General features: G+C 47.8%; 1 protein-coding gene and 1 long non-coding RNA gene across 2 annotated transcripts in view; one reads left to right on the top strand and one right to left on the bottom strand.

Moving 5' to 3' along the window:
• LRRC75B (leucine rich repeat containing 75B) overlaps positions 1-22,675 on the bottom strand; it is a 34,517-nt gene that overhangs the window by 10,031 nt on the left and 1,811 nt on the right. The window contains exons 2-3 of the mRNA XM_038372951.2: positions 16,293-16,421; positions 8,498-8,610 (exon numbers count right to left, since the gene is read on the bottom strand). Coding sequence (XP_038228879.1) covers positions 8,498-8,610; positions 16,293-16,421 — 242 coding nt within the window. The remainder of the gene's footprint in view (positions 1-8,497; positions 8,611-16,292; positions 16,422-22,675) is intronic.
• LOC122456811 lies at positions 1,262-22,498 on the top strand. Its single transcript, XR_006275892.1, has 3 exons — positions 1,262-1,302; positions 1,607-1,728; positions 22,368-22,498. It is a non-coding gene; the product is annotated as an uncharacterized LOC122456811 (long non-coding RNA).

Below are 22,675 nucleotides of genomic sequence, written 5' to 3' on the forward strand. Positions count from 1 at the left end.
CCAGACTGAGAAACTTAAAGCTCTGACTCTCCTTGAATGACAGAGGCACTTTACTAACATAGTGTGTTAGCATAAGTATTTCACTGGGTTTTACAACGGCATGCTTTATAGCCTGGGTAAGGTCTCACTGTTCCTGCAAGGTCAAAGTCTGATCCATTCAAAGAAGGATTAAACACTCCCAGTCTTGCTGTACTGAAATGCGTCTAAACAGGAATGGATTAGGAAAGATATTTCCCCGTTACCTTTGGATTTCCTGGGTAGTTCAGTGTGTGATTTACTGGGCAGTGTGGAGATCCATTGATAGCGTTTGAGGACAAGACTGTACCTGGTTCCATTCTGACCCACTGGTTTTCTCCTGGAGATGAAAGGCTGGTGCGTGGACCCCCTGGAATGTGGCAACCTCCATTTCATTTCCCCTCCCCCCCACATAACTACATTTCCATAATAGCCCAAACATAATGAATACCTGGCAGATGCTCCCAGTTCTCTCCCTGGCAGGGCTTGTTAATTATCTTCCGGACCCACCTGACATGCTGCCAGAAAACGGAAATCACATTTCAAAAGAGAACATGGGCATTCTACATCTGCTCCATGACAACCAGCAGCCGAAGAGGACAGGAGATGGGGAAGGCAAGAGGAGGGCTCATCCCTGACTGTGGCTGCCCTGCCCTGATCTTTCCCAGCTGCCCTGGGATCTGCCTTTGAACTTGATTCAATAGAAGCTGACACTTCCCCCATTTTGTTCAGTGCAGCCAGATGGTAGGAAGGGCTGATGGTTGCAGAGAGGCAGATTCTGCACTGCTTTGCATGCTGGGCAGAGCAGCTGAAAACGCTGCCAGCCATGTGAGGGAGGGAGTGGAGCATTAGGTAGGGTTTTACAGGCACTCTGCACAGCTGGAGATGACGAGGCAGTGGGGAATCAGGCCCAAGGTCTGAAAGGGAAGTGGGTATTTCTAAGTTTCCTGCTCCTGGTAATGTCTGTTTTGCTGCAGTAACCTCGGACCCCAGCTCCAGGGGAGCCTGCTGGCACAGTCTGCAAACTGGTTTCTATCCAGCTTCAATACCAGTTTACACACCTGAAGTAAAAGATCCCTGTTTGAGAGTCAGTCAGTTGTTTCATGCCTCTTGGAACAGGGTTGGTTAGCCCAGGGGCTGGAGAGCCTGGAGCTAAGTCAGCCCTGATTATAGGATGAGCCCCACCTGAGAGGAATCAGGTGCGTGTGGTATACAAGGAGCAGGAAGTTGCAATGAAGGGGGGAAGCTTAGGCAGAGACTGTAGGGTGTGTGAGGAAAGCTCTTTAGGTGGGTGGAAACTGACTGACTGACTGACCGACCGACCGACCGACCTACCTTGGGTGGTGTGGATGGACTTTGGATTGGGATTTTATTTACATTTTATTTGAGCTTAATAAACCTGGTCCCCAAAGAGGGGTATCTCTCAACCAAGAAAAAACTGGAAATTTATTTGAGGGGGGGAAAAAAAAGCAGGTGTTTATTTGAACAACCCAAGAGGGAAAACTGAGGTAGGCTGCCTCTCATGTGGCCCTAAGACATGAGGGGATGCATAGGAGGCAACCAGCCTAGTTAAAACTTGTGTAACCAGCAGGATCCTCCAGGGCCTTCCCATCAAGGAGAGAAACTGAAGGTGTGGGGCAGGTCGGATGGAAGAAGTCCTTTGTTGGCAGACCCCAGCAGGAACAGAAGGCACAGTGAGCCATGCAGCAGAAGGTACAGGAGGTGGGGTTTGGGGCCCAGATGCCTCGGAGGGCAGGAACCTGGACTAAGGGTCCACCCAAATGTTGTAGAGGTGGAAAGACAGGGCACATTAAGAGGACCTGCCCCTTGAATATTGAGGTCTGTGGGGAGGGAGAAGCCCTGCAGATGGAGAGAGATTCAAAGAGAGGAGCAATCTGTGTGTTTGCAGAAGTGTGTTGGCCCTGGCTGCTGGAGATGCTGGCCACAGCAATCCCCCACTGTGACTGAGCAGAGGAAGGAAACAAAGCCCCAGTTGGCCGTTGGGGAAAGTGACCCAAATGTGGGGGTGGCCACAGAATGGCAGAGTTGTATTGGTGTTTGGGAGAGGGGGCCAAAGTGGACATTCTAGCCAGGGCAGCACCTCTTCCAATCAAACTGTGGGTCCAATAAAAAGGATTTTTAAGCTGTCTGTAAATTCTGGGGTCATAGCCTATGGCTGGAGACTTGCAAATACAGTACCTATATTTAAGAAGGGGGGAGGGAAGTAATCTAGGAACTACAGGCCTGTTTGTTCCAAGACCTTGCATACAATTGAGGTCAAACTAACTCTGAAAGAGCAAGTAGTTAAGGACATAGAGGTAAAGAGTAATTGGGATAAAATACAACATGGTTTGCCAAAGGTAGATCATGCCAAACCAAGCTGGTCTTTCTCTTGAGAAGATTACTGCATTTCCTTTGTCTAAAATTAGATAACTGCATTTCATCTGGATTTCTGTAAGGCATTTAATACTGTTCCACATGGGATATTAGTTAAATGAGAGAAGATGGGGGGGATTAATATGAGACTCGAAAGATGGGTAAGGAACAGGTTAAAGGGAGACTACAGTGGGTGATATAGAAAGAAAAGGAGTACTTGTGGCACCTTAGAGACTAACAAATTTATTAGAGCATAAGCTTTCGTGAGCTACAGCTCACTTCATCGGATGCATTTGATTCAATAGAAGCTGACACTTCCCCCATTTTGTTCAGTGCAGCCAGATGGTAGGAAGGGCTGATGGTTGCAGAGAGGCAGATTCTGCACTGCTTTGCATGCTGGGCAGAGCAGCATCCGATGAAGTGAGCTGTAGCTCACGAAAGCTTATGCTCTAATAAATTTGTTAGTCTCTAAGGTGCCACAAGTACTCCTTTTCTTTTTGCGAATACAGACTAACACGGCTGCTACTCTGAAACCTGTCATATAGAAAAGTGACTGTCAGGTTGGAGGGAGGTCACTAGTGGAGTTCCTCAAGGATTGGTCTTGGGACCAGTCTTATTTAACACTTCCATTAGTAACCTTGACGCACAAAGTGTATGTGCTAATAAAATGTACGGATGTGTCACAGTTGGGAGGTATTGCCGATATGGAGGAGGACCAGAACATCATGCATGAAGATTTAGATGACCTTGAAAACTGGAGTAATAGAAATGGTATGAAATTTAATAGTGCTAAGTGTAAGGTCATGCATTTAGAGACTAACAACAAGCATTTTTGCTATAAGCTGGGGACATATCGGTTGGAAACAGAGGCAAGGAGAAAGGCCGGGGTATTGGTCAGTCACAGGATGACTATGAGCCGTCAATGTAATGCATTAGCTTGTTTCATGGCTGCAATCCTAGGATGTATCAGGCAAGATGTTTCCAGTAAAAACAGGGAAGTCGTATCAATTATACAAGACACTGGTGAGACCTCATCTGGAATACTGTGTATGATTCTGATCTTCCAGTTTGAATTCATCCTTCTTAGACATGGAACAGGTGCAGAGAAGGGCTACTAGAATGATCAGAAGAATGGAGAACCTATCTTTCTAGAAAGAAAAGGAGTACTTGTGGCACCTTGGAGACTAACAAATTTATTAGAGCATAAGCTTTTGTGAGCTACAGCTCACTTCATCGGATGCATTTGGTGGAAAAAACAGAGGAGAGATTTATATACACACACAGAGAACATGAAACAATGGGTTTATCATACACACTGTAAGGAGAGTGATCACTTAAGATAAGCCATCACCAGCAGCGGGGGGGGGGGGGGGGGGGGGGGGGGAGAGGAGGAAAACCTTTCATGGTGACAAGCAAGGTAGGCTAATTCCAGCAGTTAACAAGAATATCAGAGGAACAGTGGGGGGTGGGGTGGGGGGGAGAAATACCATGGGGAAATAGTTTTACTTTGTGTAATGATTCATCCATTCCCAGTCTCTATTCAAGCCTAAGTTAATTGTATCCAGTTTGCAAATTAATTCCAATTCAGCAGTCTCTAGTTGGAGACTAACACGACTGCTACTCTGAAACCTATCTTACTAGAGGGGACTCAAAGAGCTTGGCTTGTTTATCCTAACCAAATGAAGGCTAAGGGGAGATATGATTGCACTCTATAAACACATCAGAGGGATAAACACCAGGGAGGGAGAGGAGTTGGCACATGAACAAATGGATATAAACTGGCCATCAATATGTGTTTAAGCTTGAAATTAGATGAAGGTATTTTAACCATCAGAGGAGTGAAGTTCTGGTATAGCCTTCCAAAGGGAGATGTGGGGACAAATTTAACTATTTCAAGACTGAGCTTCACAAGTTCATGGAGTGGGTGATATGATGAGATTGGCTATAATGGCATATGGCCCATCTGTGACTACTATTAGCAAATTGAAAAGGAGTACTTGTGGCACCTTAGAGACTAACAAATTTATTAGAGCATAAGCTTTCGTGAGCTACAGCTCACTTCATCGGATGAAGTGAGCTGTAGCTCACGAAAACTTATGCTCTAATAAATTTGTTAGTCTCTAAGGTGCCACAAGTACTCCTTTTCTTTTTGCGAATACAGACTAACACGGCTGCTACTCTGAAACCTATTAGCAAATTATCTCCATTGGCTAGAGATGGCACACTAAATGCAGAGGGCTGTGAATTGCTTTCCCAGGTGTTTGGCTGGTGGGGGGCCTCCCACAAACTCGGGGTCTAACTGATCACCATATTTTGGGTCATGAAGGAATTTTCCCTTAGGTCAGAGTGGCAGAGACCTGGCGGGTGGGCGTTGCCCTCCTCTACATCATGGAGCATGGGTCACTTGCTAGTGTGAACTGGAGAAAATGGTGGATTCTCTGTAACTTGAAATCTTTTAAATCAAGATATGAGAACTTCAGTAACTCAGCTGGAGATTATCGGTCTATGATAGGAGTGGGTGAGGTTCTGTGGCTGTGCTGTGCAGGAGGTCAGACTAGATAATTGTGATGGTCCCTTCTGGCCTTAAAGTCTGAGTCTGTGCAATGCAGCGCTGGCAGGAGGGCTAGAGGAAAGTCTGACCTCTCTGGCAGAGAAGCCAGCAGAAATTGGCTACACTGGAAGAAGCCAGGGACCTGACCCTGAGGGGGAAAAAGAGCGAACTTGAAGGAGTGCTAGAGGGTTTGCAGATGGAAAACAGTCTGGCAAGCTACAAAGGCCTCTGTAATTAGGGAAGAAAAGAAAAATTCCCTCAAGTAGAAGTTGCCCTAGGGTGGGCAAGGTTTTCAGTGTGGGGTAGGATATGTAACAGGGTAGCTTACTCCATAGGCTAGAGAGCATGGAGCTAAGTCAGCCCCGATTACAGGATGAGCCCCACCTGAGGGGAATGGGGTGATTCCAGTATCAAAGGAGCAGGAAGTTGCAGTGAGAGGGACGGGGCTGCGCTGAGGATCAGAAAGCTGTGACCGAGTCTCCAGGCAGGGAGGTCTGGGAGGCCGAAGAGAAATCTTGGGTTGTGTGCACTTCTGAATGGACTTTGTTTGGGGGTTAGGAGTTATTCAATGTATTTTGTATTAATAAGCCCAGGAGGGGTATATTTCACCTAAGGGGGGGAAAAAATGGAGTGCAATTTATTTGAGTAATCTGGAGGGGAAACTGAAGAAGGCTGCCTGTAGTGTGACCCTACGCCACCAGGGGGCACACAAGCAGCAGCTGGCCAAGTTACACTTGCGTAACACCTCCTAGCTATACCTGATTGCAAGGTAGCGCTGCCCATTTTGGACTTGCATACATTTCCCTCCATCATACATAATCTAGCTGTTGTCTCATTGCTTATTCATGTGTGTTACTGACCACAGAAGTGCTGCAGCTGGAAATGGAGGCTATGGAAAACTTCAAGGCCTGCAGCTGTGTTTGGGCTTGGATCCTCCAGGTGACCATGCCTCTTGGGAGATTTTAAAACCCTGTTTACAGCTGTTGTTCTTCTGATCTCAAGCCAGGGATCAGTAACTGCAGGCTTGTACATGATCCACTGCCCCTGCTCTCTTCTTCCTGTGCTGTGATGCTGTATCGGATGGGATAATGCATTTCCCAGTTATAATCCTTGTAGAATTCCAACAGAGCTGAATTAAGCACTGATGTTGGAGTCTAACAAGGGAACGGCTTCACTGTGTCTCAGAACTCGGGCTCGGGGGAAGTTTCACACTGATACACAGAACCAGGCCAGACGCACCAGGTTTCAGATTCCTCTCCAAAGTTTGGTTTTGTGTTGTTTGTTTTTTTTTTGCTTTTTGCACTGAAATCAGGCCAGTCTGCCCCTCCATAGTCCTCTAACTCCACCTGATCCATAACAGCTCCCCTTGGCACCTTCACTGATCTTTAGGTTTCTTCAGGGTAATGGCAGTGGCCTGCTACTCAGAGGTGGTTTGGGGAGACAGGTAGCCTCCTCCCTCCCCCCTCTTCAGGTGGTTCCCCAATTCCAAGGTCGTGCATATACCTTCTGTAGCCCTTCAGTGTAGATACTCACTACAGCACCAAGAGGAGTTCTTCCATTTGCATAGGTAATCTACCTTCCCGAGAGGCTGTAGCTAGGCTGACGGAAGAATTCTTCCATCAACCTAGCCCTCTTTACACTGGGGGTTAGGTTGGCAGAACTACATCTCATGGATGTGGATTTTTCATACCCTGAGACAGCTATGCTGATCCTAAACTTTCAGTATATACCAGCCCCCAGTTTGCTGTGAACTAAATGTTAGGCTAAAAACCACAACCCAACAAAATAGTGTGGTTTCCATCCTTAACTCTGGTTCTTCACATGTTACTACAACAGGTAACTGACAGCTGCCATTTAGTGCTCCATATATATATATTAAATATATGGGATATATTTTTAATTCACCTTTATTTGTGTCAATGTTTCTCAGTTTGGAAAATCAAAAATCTTTCCCAAATTGAGGTCAGCTTAGCCCTGTCTTTTGACTAATGCTGAGGTCACTTCCTGCCATGTGAATGTGGCTGAAGCCAGCCCAGTCTCTTTATTTATTTCTGTCTTTTTCCTCAGCATCCTGAATGATTGATGTCAGGGCATCAAGCATGGCTCTGGCAACAGGGTGAGCAGTGAAGTGGTGGGTTCTTTAAAGTCTGGAGACAAACCTTAACGGTAAAAAGAAAAGGAGTACTTGTGGCACCTTAGAGACTAACAAATTTATTAGAGCATAAGCTTTTGTGAGCTACAGCTCACTTCATCAGATGCATACAGTGGAAAATATAGTAGGGAGATTTTATATACACAGAGAACACGAAACAATGGGTGTTACCATACAGACTGTGATCACTCTTGTTACAGTGTGTATGGTAACACCCATGGTTTCATGTTGTTTATATAAAATCTCCCCACTGTATCTTCCACTATATGCATCCAATGAAGTGAGCTGTACTCACGAAAGCTTATGCTCAAATAAATTTTAGTCTCTAAGGTGCCACAAGTACTCCTTTTCTTTTTGCGAATACAGACTAATACGGCTGCTACTCTGAAACCTTATCAGGTTAGGAAAGCTCCCCAGAGCCTTGAGATGTTACTAGGATAAGGAGCCTTTTACTGTGAAGCGGCTGGTTTAAAACCTGCCTGGGACACCTGTAGCTAGAAGTTATTGCTGGCTGATAGCTTTTTGGTGGCCCATGTGAAACGAGTTTGGTGGTGTTAGTCCCCTTCCCCAAGTGTAAGTGTCCACAGCATGTCAGACACCTATTCCCTGGCATCAGTGTGTAGATACCAATGGGAGCAGACACCTTTTAGAAATACTGGAGAGAGATCACAAAAGTCCACTACCAAAAACAGCATTACCGGGCTACCCTTGTCAGCAGAGCACTAGAAGGTGGTTTTGGAAAATCATCTGCCCTCCCTCCCTTGAGGCCGTCCCATCAGGGTGCCATGGTTACTCCGTGGCTAACTATTTATTTCAGTTAAGTTACTCCCCATTTACATAGAGTTGCAGAGGGGTAAAGCTGCTGTAACCAAGATCAGAATTGGGTGCAGCAGGTGGAAGCTTGCGGCCAGAGGATGTCAGTCCCCAGGGCTGCCTGTCTCACACCTTCCATCAACACCGAATTCATGCAAAGTTACATGAACTTTCCTACACACACACACACACACACATATATCCCCCCCCCCCCCCCCCGTCCTCCAGGAAGCATTGTCTGCATTGCAGGAACTCAAGAGTTATTGGCTGGAATTCACCCTGGCCGGCTCTGAGAACTTTAAGGCCTAGGGGGCCGTAAAGAAATAACAAACGAAGCCTGCAAGGTCGTCATAAATTGGCCATGAACAATTTGGCTGAGGTACCTTTTAAGAGATTAAAATCAAATGAAGCATTGGGTTGCCACTCAAGTGTTTTGAATGTGGCTTTTCTCTTGGCTCGTGAAGGTATAGACAGGGCTGGGCTAGCGCACGCCATGGCAGTGAACGCAGGCCTCTCCCAGCTGGCTGTCTGAGGTGACTGAGCAGATCCCCTCCTAGCCACCCCTTCCCTTTCCCAGCTGAGTTGCTCACCATGCTTGGGACTTCCTGCGGGGCATGCCATGCCTACGCCACGTGGAGTGAGGGCTCAAGTGGTAAATCAGCTGCCTGCAGATCCTGTCCGCGGACTTCCAGGGGTCGTATTCCTGGAAACAAAGGCACAGCTCAACCTCCTGCCACATGACTCTGGCCCAACCTGGGAACGCTCCTGGGCCACCAGGAGAAGGTGGAACCTCTAGAGACCCTCGGAGAGGACAGATTGGATGGGGAGGAAGGAGACCCACAGGGAGGTGTGATGGAGACAGAAACGGGGGGGGGTGTAAAGGCAAAGATGGTGCAGTGGACTGGGGCGATAGGAGGTGAGGTGATGGGCAGGGGAAAGGGAGTTGGAAATGGAGGAATGTAAAAGGGGGAAGCAAAGGGAAGGGGAAAGAGCACAAGTGACAGGAACTCCACAGCTGGGAGTGGGGCTTAGGAAAGGGAATACCCCTGCCCCACCCTCAAATCTGGAGGGAAGGCTTGTGGCTCCTCCCCTCAGGTCAGGCTTGAGACCACCTGGGGGGGAAAAACAGTGTAACCTCTCTCTGCAGTGCCTCGGGGGTGTCAGAGTCACCCTTTTGTCAAGGGGCTTCCTGCCCAGAAGGGTTTCGGAGTAGCAGCCGTGTTAGTCTGTATTTGCAAAAAGAAAAGGAGTACTTGTGGCACCTTAGAGACTAACAAATTTATTAGAGCATAAGCTTTCGTGAGCTACAGCTCACTTCATCAGATGCATTCAATGAATTCGATGAAGTGAGCTGTAGCTCACGAAAGCTTATGCTCTAATAAATTTGTTAGTCTCTAAGGTGCCACAAGTCCTCCTTTTCTTTTTGCCCAGAAGGGGTGATCTGTTTTTAATACTCTGCTGGGTAGTTCCTGCTTTGGCTATGGAGTGGGGGTGGGTATTTATATTTTAACCCCTGGGCGTGCTCTGGGATGGGGGGGGGGGGGTTTGGTTGGATTTTGCCCTCTTCAGACTGGGAGGGAAACGTGGCAACCCAACTACAGCTCTGTACATGAAGCCTTCTCGTTCCTTGCCATCCACGGAAAATATCTGCACCTTCAAACACCCCACAGGTTAGAAGATCTGAAATTGAACAGCTCTGGAATCTAGCTAGTTGCCCACCCCCAGGTCTTCCTGCATCACTGGCTTGTTCTACACACCCCCTCCCCCTTTACCATTGCACCTGAAAACATGCAAAAATGTACACAAAGTTCAGGCTAAAGCCTTACTAGGAGATGGAAAAATCCCATTCCCTAGTCAGGTAGCCCTCCAAGGGTCTCCATTTTGAACATGCCACAGCATGCAACATTACTCACACCAGAAAAACAGCATAGGCTATTGGCTACACAATATAGTTAAAACTATAAACGTGCAAGTTCAGTCTCCATTTACAGAACCCCTCCTCCCCCCCGCAACTGCTTATGATCAACCTGTTTCAGGGCAACAAACTGAGCTATATATAAACATATTCTTCCACTCCACCACCCACTGAGAGACCCTACAGAGCTGTGATGTCACTGAATGGGCAGTGGGAATGAAACTCTTTGCAATCAGCAAATTGCAGCCAACAGCGTGTTTCCGTGGCGGAGAAGAGCAAAGGGTGAGATGTTCAGGCCGGGGGGGATGGAAAATGGTTTTCCAACTAAATGGAAACGTTCACCAGAGAAATTCCCTTTTCACTGAAAATTTGGAGGCTTTAGAGAAGAGCCAAAAAACATTTTCCATTTTTTGGTTGTCAAAAATGGAAATAACATGGGTTTTCCCTGTTGCCAAAATTAGGGAAACTTTTTTTCAGGTTTTGGTTGCCCAAAAAGCCCACAATTTTTGTGTTTTGGATCTTCTGTGAAAACATGAGAAATTTCAAAGAAAACTCTCTTCCTGACCTGTTCTGGGGAATATAACTTAGGGCCGGGGTGGGGAAAGCCATTAGCCAAGCTCCCATGTGGACACACTTTCAAAATGTAACTCTTCTTGAATTGTTTTATTCTTTTTGTATAAGAAGCCACCTAGAGCACAGAGTCTCACATTAAGCCCGTTGTGATGGGATGAGCCATTCTGAGACTTGAGCAGCGTATGGAGAGGGATCCTTAGCAAGGGATTTTTAGAATGAAATCTGTGAAGAACCCCTGCCCAAGATGGCCCATCCCTACAGGCTGAGTGCTCCAGGGGCAGGGATTACTTATGATCTCTGTGAGTACTGGATACCAGGAGTGGAACTCCATGGTGATTAGATTGTAAGGCCCAAATTTGTAAAGGCATGTGGATATTTCTCTGCTCAGTGTTTGCAAGGCCCAAATGACGTAGATGGCTAACTCCCCTTTTGAGAAGTGATTCAGGTGATTAAAAGTCGATGGGATATAGGCTTCTATGAGACAGAGGCTTGATCTACACTACCAACTTCTGGTGATATAACTATGTTCCTCAGGTGTATGGAAAATCCACACCCCTGAGCAACATAGTTATACTGACCTAACCCCCTTGTAGAGGTGGTGTGGTGTGGAGTGGAAAGCATACTGCACCCCTCTCCAAGGGAAGCCGGGCTACCACCCTGGTCTATGAACCGTGGGAACCCCCAGGAGGAATTCTGGGTCCAGCAAGGTCCTTTTGCAGCCCTCTCAAGTGCCCTGAGTGTGACTGTCTGCATGGTAAATGCAAGGCAGAGGTTTGCAGGATATTTGCAGTAGCTGCCCACACCAGAGCTGGGTGAGAGAGGAGAGTGGGAATGCGGTAGAAGATTCCCCCTCCACCTACCTGTCTGTCTCTGCACAGAGGCATATGTCTGACAGGGCAATTTCCTGCAATGTCTTAGGAAGACCTTACTGTATTACATACAATCCCAGCCCACAATGATACATAAAAGTAACTTCTTGGGGGCAGATGTGACGGATGAGAGACATGGGAGTTCAAAAGACTGTACTATAAATGTGCCAGACAAATCTGGACTTTTTGGACAATAAGTGGAAAGAGGATTTCCTCTGGAATTCCTAGGGTGAGGTGAATGCGAATTTCCCAACTCCAATTATGCAAAAACTCGGCCTTTCAAAGCTGTGCCCTGAGGAGAGGGTCCCTGTCTGATTACCTGTTACACAAGGCCAAGATCAGCTCGGGCCTTTGTATAAAGAAATGGCTGATCTGTGCAGTGTCTGGTCTGGTGCTGGATCTATGACAGATGAACTTGTAACCAGTTGTGGGGTTAGAAGGCCTAAAACCTACCAGAGCCACAGGTTGATTTGAGGTGATTTCTGCTACGCTGTTTAGCGTGTGTGTGTGTTTTTATTGTTGCAGTGCTTTCACCTTAAGAATAAAGGTGCTTGCTTGGAAGGAGCTGAATGGTAACTTATAATTGCAGGCAATGCATGGGTTACAGCCCTCAGAGAAAAGCAAAGTGCAGGCACTGGCCTGTTTCAACAGTCTGGCTTGCTGGGGATGTTGCAGTGTAATCCATGGAGCTTTGCAGCCTTAAAACCCTGACAGAGGATGGAGTGAGACGTGGGCCTTCACCCAAGATAGGTGATGGCTACGAGCTGGAAGTCTAAAGCGCATACCCTGGAAGGACCACCGAGGGGGAATATAGGTGCAGTTGCCCTGAACTGTGACAGTGTCATGGGAACGTTGTGGGATTATCAGGGCCCAGCACTCAACAGCAGGTATGGCGTGCGTATGTGTGTGTGAGAAATACTGGCTGGTGGAGGTTGTACATTGCATAACAAGTGGAATTGATTAAATGAATTGATTTCTACCCAGGAACAGCGTGTGTGTGTGTGTGTGTGTGTACACACATGGGGCATTGGGAGCTGCCTTCATCCCTTTGCTGCCCTCTTCATTAGTAATCATTGGCCTGAACCTAGATCGTTAGTGTAGCCCATTCTGCTTGAGTATGGGCAGGTACCACCATTCTGCCTTTATACAGAGAAATTCCAGGATGACTGTCATTTGTTTTTATGCAGCCAAGCTAAAATTGCTTGGATTAAACATTTCCCAAGCCCTAAATCATATTTATTGTGATTTATCGTCAGTCCTTCAAATACTGCACGCTCAACAACCAGCCCTCCTGTCCCATTCCCTACCGTGCCTCCTTCTGGGAGAGGCTGGGACTGGAGTATCTATGAGCGTCCCACATTCCTGCAGAGACTCCTGCTCTGGGCCATTGGAAAGAGTCATGGTGAGTTGCTCACAGTCAGTGGTCTGCTGTCATTCCCGGTGACAAAAGATGGCACCGAAATAACTGAATTTGCTTGCACAAGTTCTTTGCACATGCTGCAGGATGAATGACAATGGGCAGAGCTGAAAGTGATGTGAGTGCTTAGAGAGGGCCAGGCTGAGACGGTGTCATCAGGTGAGGATTCCCAAATGTATCTGTCTTGTTTTAAAAAAACTTTCATGGCTGCCTGGCTTCCCAGCCCTTAGCTGTGTGACTGGGTGTATGGGTAAAGCTATCAATAATTACTTATTTCATTCTTTATGGCAAGTGCTTAGAGTACCATGCTTTGGGCACTGTAACTCAGCTAGGAAGTAGCTGAAGCATCCCAACTCCCTCAGGATATGCGGCACGTGTAATAACAGCGGGTGGCTTTACAGCTATTGCGTATGGTGCCATTTACAGCAAACAGCTGGGAGGGGTGCAGTGTGCACACCTGCTCTGCTGCAGCCTTCTGCATAGAATCCCGCTCTGACTGGCAGGAGCCCTGTGGTTTAGGATCATAGAATATCAGGGTTGGAAGGGACCTCAGGAGGTATCTAGTCCAACCCTCTGCTCAGAGCAGGACCAATCACCAACTAAATCATCCCAGCCAGGGCTTTGTCAAGCCTGACCTTAAAAACCTCCAAAGAAGGAGATTCCACCACCTCCCTAGGTAACACATTCCAGTGCTTCACCACCCTCCTAGTGAAAAAGTTTTTCCTAATATCCAACCTAAACCTCCCCCACTGCAACTTGAGACCATTACTACTCGTTCTGTCATCTGCTCCCACTGAGAACAGTCTAGATCCATCCTCTTTGGAACGCCCCAGAGGTAGTTGAAAGCAGCTATCAAATCCCCCCTCATTCTTCTCTTCTGCAGACTAAACAATCCCAGTTCCCTCAGCTTCTCCTCATAAGTCATGTGTTCCAGTCCTCTAATCATTTTTGTTGTCCTCCGCTGGATGCTTTCCAATTTTTCCACATCCTCCTTGTAGTGTGGGGCCCAAAACTGGACACAGTACTTCAGATGAGGCCTCATCAAGGTTGAATAGAGGGGAATGATCAAGTCCCTCGATCTGCTGGCAATGCCCCTACTTATACAGCCCAAAATGCCATTAGCCTTCTGTCATCAAGGGCATGCTGTCGACTCATATCCAGCTTCTAGTCCATGGTAACCCCTAGGTCCTCTTCTGCAGAACTGCTGCCTAGCCATTCGGTCCCTAGTCTGTAGTGGTGCATGGGATTCTTCTACCCTAAGTGCAGGACTCTGCACTTGTCCTTGTTGAACCCCATCAGATTTCTTTTGGCCCAATCCTCTCATTTGTCTAGGATGCAACTGCTTGCATCTCTGCGCCCCACTCCTGCGCTGGCTGGATTGGGACCTATGCCGTCACATACCATGTTACGTGTTTTCCAAGTTCCTTAGGCCTTTGTGTGTTCCTGCTTTCATTTTATAGCCTAGCATAGTCTGCTGCAGCCACTCCTACAGCTTAGACCCTGCCTCTTGTTCCTTAGGTGTCCTTGTAACTAGAAACATGATCTGATTTTAACTGAGAGACTGGAAATTGTGCACAGCCTTCCTATTACTTTCCTAAGGTCTATAATCCAGAGTTTTGTGCTGCCGGGTACCCATATGGGAAATGGAAAGAAACAAGGCGGGTGGCTGAGCACTGCTGTTTATCCCTTTATGTGCTTGGAGGTCTGATCCTGCAGGGTGCTGAGCCCCATCTACTCCTCAACTTAACTCCCATTGACTTCAGGGGCAACTGAGGTGTTCAGCACCTTCAGGGTGTGTATCAGAGTGGAGGGGTGTATGTACCCAGAGTGCAATATATCTGACAAACAGTAGGCCAGCAGAAGAAGGTAGCCCCATCTATCCCCACCTCCCGTGGAAGGCACCGTGCCTTGTGAGATTGAAGAGGCAGTCAGCATAGAGTAACTTGTAACTATAAACCCAGAGGTCATTGGAATGATGGTTGTGAAGCATTTTCATTGCAAACCCTCATTTTTAGATGCTTATAACCTTCGGAAAGAAATGACCTCCTGGGTGGACTTTTTTCATGCTGCTTCTCAGCCCATGGGGGGTGATTAAAATTTTCCCAATGTTGTTTGGCTGCTAGTGAGCTGGCTGATTGGAGGGGCAGGGTGGGAGTGGAAGGTTATTTCTGTGAGCTAATGGCCTACCACAACTAACTCTTCCTGACCTGAGGAGCCCTCCGTGTCCCACTGACACCAATGGGACATCTGGTGAGGGAGAGTTTGCAGGGTCAGGCATTCAGGAAATGGTGCAGGTACCTTTTGGGGTTTGGATAACTGAACTGTCCCAGGTGGGCTGGTAGAAAGAACACTGCCTTTGCCCATCCTGCATGCAGCAGGGTCTGACCTACAGCATCAATAACTGCAGCACCTTGCGCACATACTAGATAGGGTTTTCCTTAACAATGTAAGGCACAACCTTGCAAAGTGCTGCATGCCCTCCGCTCCTGCTCAAGTCACTGGGGCAGCTCAGTGCACTGCAGGAACAGGCCCTACTGGCCAGATTTTTAAAGGAGCTTAGCCCCCTTACTTGGGGTCAGATTTCCAAAAGAGCTCTACGCGGCAGACCCTGGGCTCTTCTGAAGATCTGTCTCAGAATGTTCAAATGGGAGAAGCCGGGGGCAAAGTGCTCCTTGAAATATCTGGCTCTTATTTAAGTGGGAGCTGACCTCATTTGAAACTCTAATCCAATATGCAGGTGCTGAACCCTTGGAAATCTAGCCCTGAGCTCTTTCAATAACCTGGGGTCCCAAGAGCCCACTCCTGCCAAGGATAGCTGGTTGACTTAAACGGGAGTCATGCACACAGAGGGCTTGCAGGATATCTATCTGGAGGTACGGGCATTTATCTGAATGTCTGACTGATTGCATGTATGCACAGGAACACTTAATCACCGCAGGCACAGCGCTCCTGAGATATTCGGGAGATTGCAGGACTAGAGCTGGAGCTCCACCCCACCCCACCCACCATGCAATACATTGTTCAGTCTGATGTGCAGTCATTTGACTTTTCCTCCCCCCTCCTTTCTTAAATAAGGAACTCTAGTGTATTCTGCTGACACTAGTGCAGTGGTAGGATAGGCACACAAATCGGGGGGGCTTGATCCTCCACTCCATTATACCCGTTTTACACTGGTGTAGCTTATTTGCATGGCCAGACCATGTTAATGAATGCATGCCAAGGGCTTGCATGATGAAGACTGGCCTGCAAGCATGGGTGTATTTCCTAGATGCCCCTGCATTTTTGGACCCATTTGTACACAAACATCCAAATCCATGCACATTGTGGCTGAGTTTACAACTTCTGTGGGAGGGAATTTCCTGACTTCTCTGCACTTCACACACACACTCTCTCTCTCTCTCTCTCTAATGCTTTTTTTTTTTTAATGACTTCTATATAAATATATGGCAGCATTTATGATGTCACACCAAGGGAGTAGGTTGGCTGGTTCTAGAGAACTACAGATCCTAAGCCAAACCCAACGGAGAATGGAGTGGCATTGGGCAGTTCAATAAGCACATTCCTGGATCAACTCTTTCTCCCCCAGGGACCATTGTATTAGCGGGCTTCACCTTTTTGGGGCACTGCAAATCTCTAGCAAGGTTCATCAGCAGGTCATGGGAAATGGGGTCCACCAAGTTGAGTAAAGTAGCATTCTTGTAGAGCACTTCACTGAGGCACGTACCTTCCAATCCCAAGTCCTAGAAGAGAATACAGGCAGTTAGACTCTGTTCTTCAGGGCCCCCTTACAGTTGCTACATTTTAAAAAAACATAGCGTGGAAGCCATAAAACCACCATGCTAGGGTCCAAGAAAAACAGATTGAGTAATGCAGGAGGCTGCTTAACAATGGTGGAGCAGAACTATATTGGATATAGGCACTATTGTGATGGGGGACCTTTAAGCATCTGGATGAATGGCTGGATAAGACAGACTGAATGGCCAGAGCTGGGTTGGTCTAGACTGGAGATTGTCTACCGTATGAGGGGTAGAAAAGATTTCATGCTATTAGCCAAGGAAAGGTGAGTTATTCCATTTCCTGCAGGAGCCCACAGAAGGAGAGGCTAGAGGCAAGCTCACAGCTAATCTAGCTCTGCTCTGTCCCAGCAAGAGTCCCCGTAGGAAAGGTGCAGGAGCACTGGTGCTGAAGGAGCTGATAGCTAGTTTTAGCTGCAGCCTTTTTGTGGGGAGTGAGTGCCTATGAGTCAGAGGCTGGACGGGGCCACCTCAGCAGCAGCAGTGAGATCCTTAAAACTGTCACGATGAATCTATTTGTAGTTTGTCCCCTAGAGCAGTGCTACTCAAAGTGGTGGTCCGCGGACTGGTGCCGGTCCGTGAGCCATCGGCTGCCGGTTTGCACGCACATGGGGGGGGGGGGGAATTTGCTGGTCCCCACCTCAGCTAGCTTGAGAAACGCTGCCCTAGAGCTCTTGCAGCATCAGTGGGGAAGCAGCAGCCTGCTTCTCTCATCTCCGTATCCCTGGCCCAAGCCCTGGCTGGGAACATGGTCCCTAAAGCTCACCTGCAGGCTCAGGGTATACTGTGACTTACGCTAACCGGGAACACCTGGGAGACTGTTTGTAAATGAAAAGTCTCCTGGGCGGTGTGAGGGTGATGGGATGAATCATGTGACGATCCCCAGGACCAAGCTTTGGGAGGCTTTTCTATGCTAGAAGGGAAGGCGCAAGTCCCCATAGGAACCGAGGTAAACTCTGATCTGGCAACGGTAAGTAGAGATGCCATGAGGCAGCGGGGAGGAGGAGAAGAAAGGAAACCTGGCAAGGAAACAGAGGCGCTCAGCAGAACATGCTCTGAGGAGGGTGAAGGCAGGAGTGGCAAGTAGGTGACAGGGAAGGGGGAGGAATGAGAGAGGTCCCATGGGGGAGGGACTATGCTGGGACTTGGCTCAATCGACATGGAGGATTCGGATGAGGGAATAAACAAGACATCTACTCAAGACATTGCTGCCAGGAGACATGAGCAAGCAACTGGGTGTCCCATGTGCTCTCATTACTCTGCTGAGTCTGTGCCTAATACAGCGTGGGGTGAAAGGTGCATCCGCGACTCTGAAGGAAGGAGCTGTGTGCGTGCACGTCCCCTTGGGGACAGAGCCATGGGAGAACTGGTGTATCTTGACCCTAGACATCAGCAAGAGAAAAAGCAACGCCCCTCCCCCCCCAACCCGTCTCTCACCAAGCAGAGAGCAGGATACAGAAGAGTCACTGCTTCCAAATCCAATGAAGAGAGGAAGAAGAGATCATATGCACCAGAGACGCAGTTGAGTGCATGTTAGCTCATCCTCTGTGCATCTATGATTCCTACAGGAGTAGGATATCCCCAAGCAAACTGAGCAACATCGTTTATGGGTCAACAACATAAGAATAAGCTGCCACGTATGGCTATTGATACGGACACCTAGGCACGGGCTAGGAATGCATCAGGGCATCATGCCAGCACCTGGCTTGATCATAACACGTAAGGGAAGGTGGTACAGGCTCTAGAGTCCTTTTCTCACCCTCCTAAATACAGTGTGACCTACAAAGATGAAGAAAGCTGTGGGAAGGGGGGCATGGCTGGAAACTTGGCAGCCGTAATTAAACACTGGTTCAGCAGCACCCTTTGGAGCTTTCCGGTTAAAGAGGAATCTGCATTCCTGTTTCTCATACCTTAGGTGAGAGGCTTGTCAATAACGTGGCTGTAAATAGTTGCTTCAGAGTCCGAATGGCTGGTATAGACTATCAAACTGTGAGTCGGGACCCCAGGGCTGTCTTAGACCTGCTGGGGCTTGGGGATGAAGCCCAAGTCCCACTGCACAGGGCTGAAGCCGAAACCCAAGGGGCTGGCTGGGGCTGAAGCCCTTGGGCTTCGGCTTTGACCCCTACCCCGCACAGGGCAGTGAGGCTTGGGCTCTGGCTTTGACTCCCCCACCCAGGGTAGTGGAAATCGGGCAGACTCAGGCTTCAGTCCCCCCTCCTGGATCGTGTAGTAATTTTTGTTGTCAGAAGAGGGTCGAGGTGCAATGAAATTTGAGAACCCCTGGTCTATACGTTTTCAGCCCACAAGCACTAGTTAGTTGATTCCCCCCCTGCCCCCAAATATATTGTTTTAAGGAGTTTGGTTTGTGACTAACCGACAGCAGAGACTTATGGTTTTGACCCATTTACATTTTTGTGTTCTAATAATTTATTTATCGTGGGCCCAATCCTTGGCTGGTGTAAACTGGTGCCACTCCCCTGACTTCAATAGAGCCCTGCACATTGACACCGGCAGAGGATCTGGCTCCTGGTTTTTAAAATGTCAGCTTGCCGTGGCTAATGGAGCTGTCCCAGTGCTGACACCAAAAGCCCCGCTGGGACTGGGTCCTGGGAATGGAACAGCGCCAGGCAGAGCCCTGCCCACCCGCCTTTGCACGTACTGACCCTGAAAGTATAAAATTACAAAACTGCCAGGTAAAAATCCAGGGCTAGAGCATGGCTGTCAGAAGCCTGCTCTGGAGGCTGGAAGGGGTGGGCACATGGAGGCAGCAGCAGGAGGAGAAATTATTCCCCATGAGGCTCGAGGAGTGGATGGGCAGGAAGAGGCACCTGCTCCCTCTGCCCTGGCTCATCTCTGCTGCTCAGTGCCTGTGAGGGGGTGGTCATAGCCACCCTTTTGCCCTGTCCCCTTTGAGATGGCCAGCTCCAGCACCCATGCTAGGCTCCTTGCAGCTCAGCACAGGGACCGTTTTTGTAGTTCCAATGTAGGGTCTGAAATGAAGTTGAACCCCTTAATAGTGCACAAGTGAATCTCACTCCCTCCAAACAACCATCAGACCCCCCACCTGTGCCCATCGCTCTGTGGCTCTTGCATGCCTGTTGTTCATGTACGCCTGTCTGTATAACGTGGGGTGTCCCATGCCAGACTGGAGCCGAGGGTTGTAATATACAAGGTAAGGAAGGTGGAGGCCGATGCTTCCACGTTCCATACCCATTCAGGGCAGGAACAGAAGAACGGTTGGAAGGGCAAAGCACAAGCTAAACGGTTAACAACCGGCTCATGAGAGACTCTTCAGTTAATTGCTGGCCACGCAATTGTTTTGCTACCAGTGCTAGTGCCCAAGCTAGGACAGCAACAATGCTATTTCTGTCCCATGGCCCTGTCGACGGTTAACCACGGAACGGCACAATAACAATTCTACTAAATGAAATTACAAAGCACATAGGGCAGTAGGTAGTAGTTAGTATAAGTGTTGCCTGGATTCTCTCTGACTCAGCCGTGATAATTACTATGTCCAATTTCTATGTGTCCACACAGCACGGCTGTGTATGAATGAACCTATATCCTTCACGATAGGTTATTGTCCTAATGCACAAACAACTGGGAATCCTGGGACAAGGGGGGAAAAAGTGAGTTAAAGGGAAATGTTAGTTAGTAACCGGCTCTTCTCCGATGAAGTGGGAAGGATGGGGGCACATGGCTTAGCGTAAGATTGCCAACACTGTATTTCAAAACTAAGGGACTGTATTCTTAGCAACCCTACCCCACCCCTCCTCCCAATATTATTTATTTATTAATACTAAGCAGTGCTCACCTATGTTTGCCGGGGTATTTCCTGCCACTGCTTGCAGCCCTCAGCAATTCCTGATCTTGTTGTATAGAGATGAAGAAATCCGGAATGTCCCTTCTACTAAGGGACTGTTGGCTGCCCTAGAGCTAGACCCGAAAGAAATGGTCAGGCCATGTGCAAAGGAAGGTTTCAAAATGACCTTCCACTCCAGATGGCCCAATGACTCAACATTAAAATCCCAGCTGCCAGCTAATGACCCTTCTGGAGACTTCAAGATCTGAGAGGGATTTAAGTGTTTGTCTAGAGGTAAAAGATTCTGAGCACCACAGGAAATGACACACTGTAATTCCAGCCTCTGGCAAAGCCTATGAAAGTCCCTTCTTGTCACATCACTGCATTTTAGAGGCTGCAACTTGCTTATTTCTTCCCCTCCCCCTCTCCTCCCTCCCCGCTGCGAGCTTCTTGTAATCATGTCTCTCCTGTCCTCTGTCAGCGTGAACTGCCCCCTCCCTCAGTGGCTTTCTGGAGAATATGTACTCAAAATGATTTAAAGTAAAGGAATGGAAATATTGTATATTTGCCAACACAAAGACTAATGTATTGAGTCTGTATGTTAATGGGGTAGGAGGTAGTGTAAATTCTACTGCAAAGGGACACACTGAAATTAAGAAGCTACAATTTTAAGTCCCAATTCTGCAAATTCTTGCTCATGAAAGTGCTATTTACTTGTATGAGTAATCCCTCCAGTACGGTTACTCATGTGAGCAAATTTTGTAGAATTGGGACCTTACACTAATTAAACAAAATACTCTTTATACAATGACTCTGTGGAACTCACTGCTGCAGGAGAATTATGATTATATTGTAGTGCATAAAGGCCCTAGACACATTAGTCTAGGGGTTGCACAAACATGGCAGGTGGCCCCCGTCCAAAGAGCTTACACTTTAAGTTTACTAATCAGTGTTATGTTCCACGTTTCAAACGAGGATTAGACAATTATCTAAACAAGGATGACACCTGCTAGGATAAGAAACTGTAAGAGTTTTCGGTCCTCAGAAGCTACTTACCCATTGGGGTCAGGAAGAAGTGTCCCTCTATGGTACAGAATACAAACAAGTGCAGAACGGGGCTTGTCTGCATTGATCCTGTCTGTCTGTGACAGGACACCAGAATGGATGAACCTGTTCCAGGACAGTAATAGTTGTGTCCTTATGATCAATTTGGCACAGGACTGTCTGTATATTCCCTTTTTTCTCCTGAATGGAGACAGACAAGAACAAGTTTGCCTGTGATCCACTGACCCGCTTACCTCTCCTTCCCTGACTATAACTTATCCTCAAACAGGTTTCAGAGTAGGAGCCGTGTTAGTCTGTATTCGCAAAAAGAAAAGGAGTACTTGTGGCACCTTAGAGACTAACAAATTTATTAGAGCATAAGCTTTCGTGAGCTACAGCTCCGATGAAGTGAGCTGTAGCTCACGAAAGCTTATGCTCTAATAAATTTGTTAGTCTCTAAGGTGCCACAAGTCCTCCTTTTCTTTTATCCTCAAACAGACATTCAGTATCCAGGGCAGGGGCAGTCAATAGGCGGACTACAGGCCAAATCTGGACCACCAGATGTTTTTGAATAGATCCCAAAATCTTTATTTACTTACTATTATCATTATTTTTGTGTTTTAATTTTCTCTGCAGTCTGGACCTTGACTATACTTTGATTAAGACATTTTGACCTTGACAAAAGAAATAGATTACCCCTCATCCAGGACCTGCACCCAGACTCCTCGGTAGGCCATTCTGATTGAATCAAGAGGCAGGATTAATTTATGGAAAGGGGCTGACTATCTCTTGTTAGTCTCTGGCATAAAATGGCCTTGATTAGTAGGTAGCTTTCCAAGGTCCTTGCCTGAAGGAGTTTTGGTCATGGGTTTTTGGCTCTAAAATCCTTAATTGCACAGATTCAGTTGTGTCCCTAGTGGTTATGGTCAGACAACTCCCACTCGCCCCTCTTTCTGAGGGATTTGGTTAAACTCGCCTCCTCCCGCACAATGAGACTTAGTAAGATGCTAGTGACAAAGATGCATGACCTGATGTCTACCTTTCAGGGCTCCCGTGCGTCTAGCCATCCTTGGTGCCGCTGGTGATGTGTGGAACAAAGAAGCTGCCTCCCTCTCCCCAGGTCCACACCCAAAGTGGGATTGCTGACCCAGCATCCGCATGCCCTGGTAAAGCAGCACAAAGAGCCCAGCCCCCCCCCACACACACAGAGCAATCAACCGAGGACTGTGCACAAATCACCCCACCAACACCCCAGAAAGGGGCAAATCCAACCCCGCCTTGTAACTCCGTGGGGAGAGTGTTTGGGGTCGAACACAACAAAGGGGAAAGCGGAAAGGAGTCCGCTCCAGATCAG

Source organism: Dermochelys coriacea, chromosome 15 (genome assembly GCF_009764565.3).
Source record: "Dermochelys coriacea isolate rDerCor1 chromosome 15, rDerCor1.pri.v4, whole genome shotgun sequence".
NCBI lineage: Eukaryota > Metazoa > Chordata > Testudines > Dermochelyidae > Dermochelys > Dermochelys coriacea.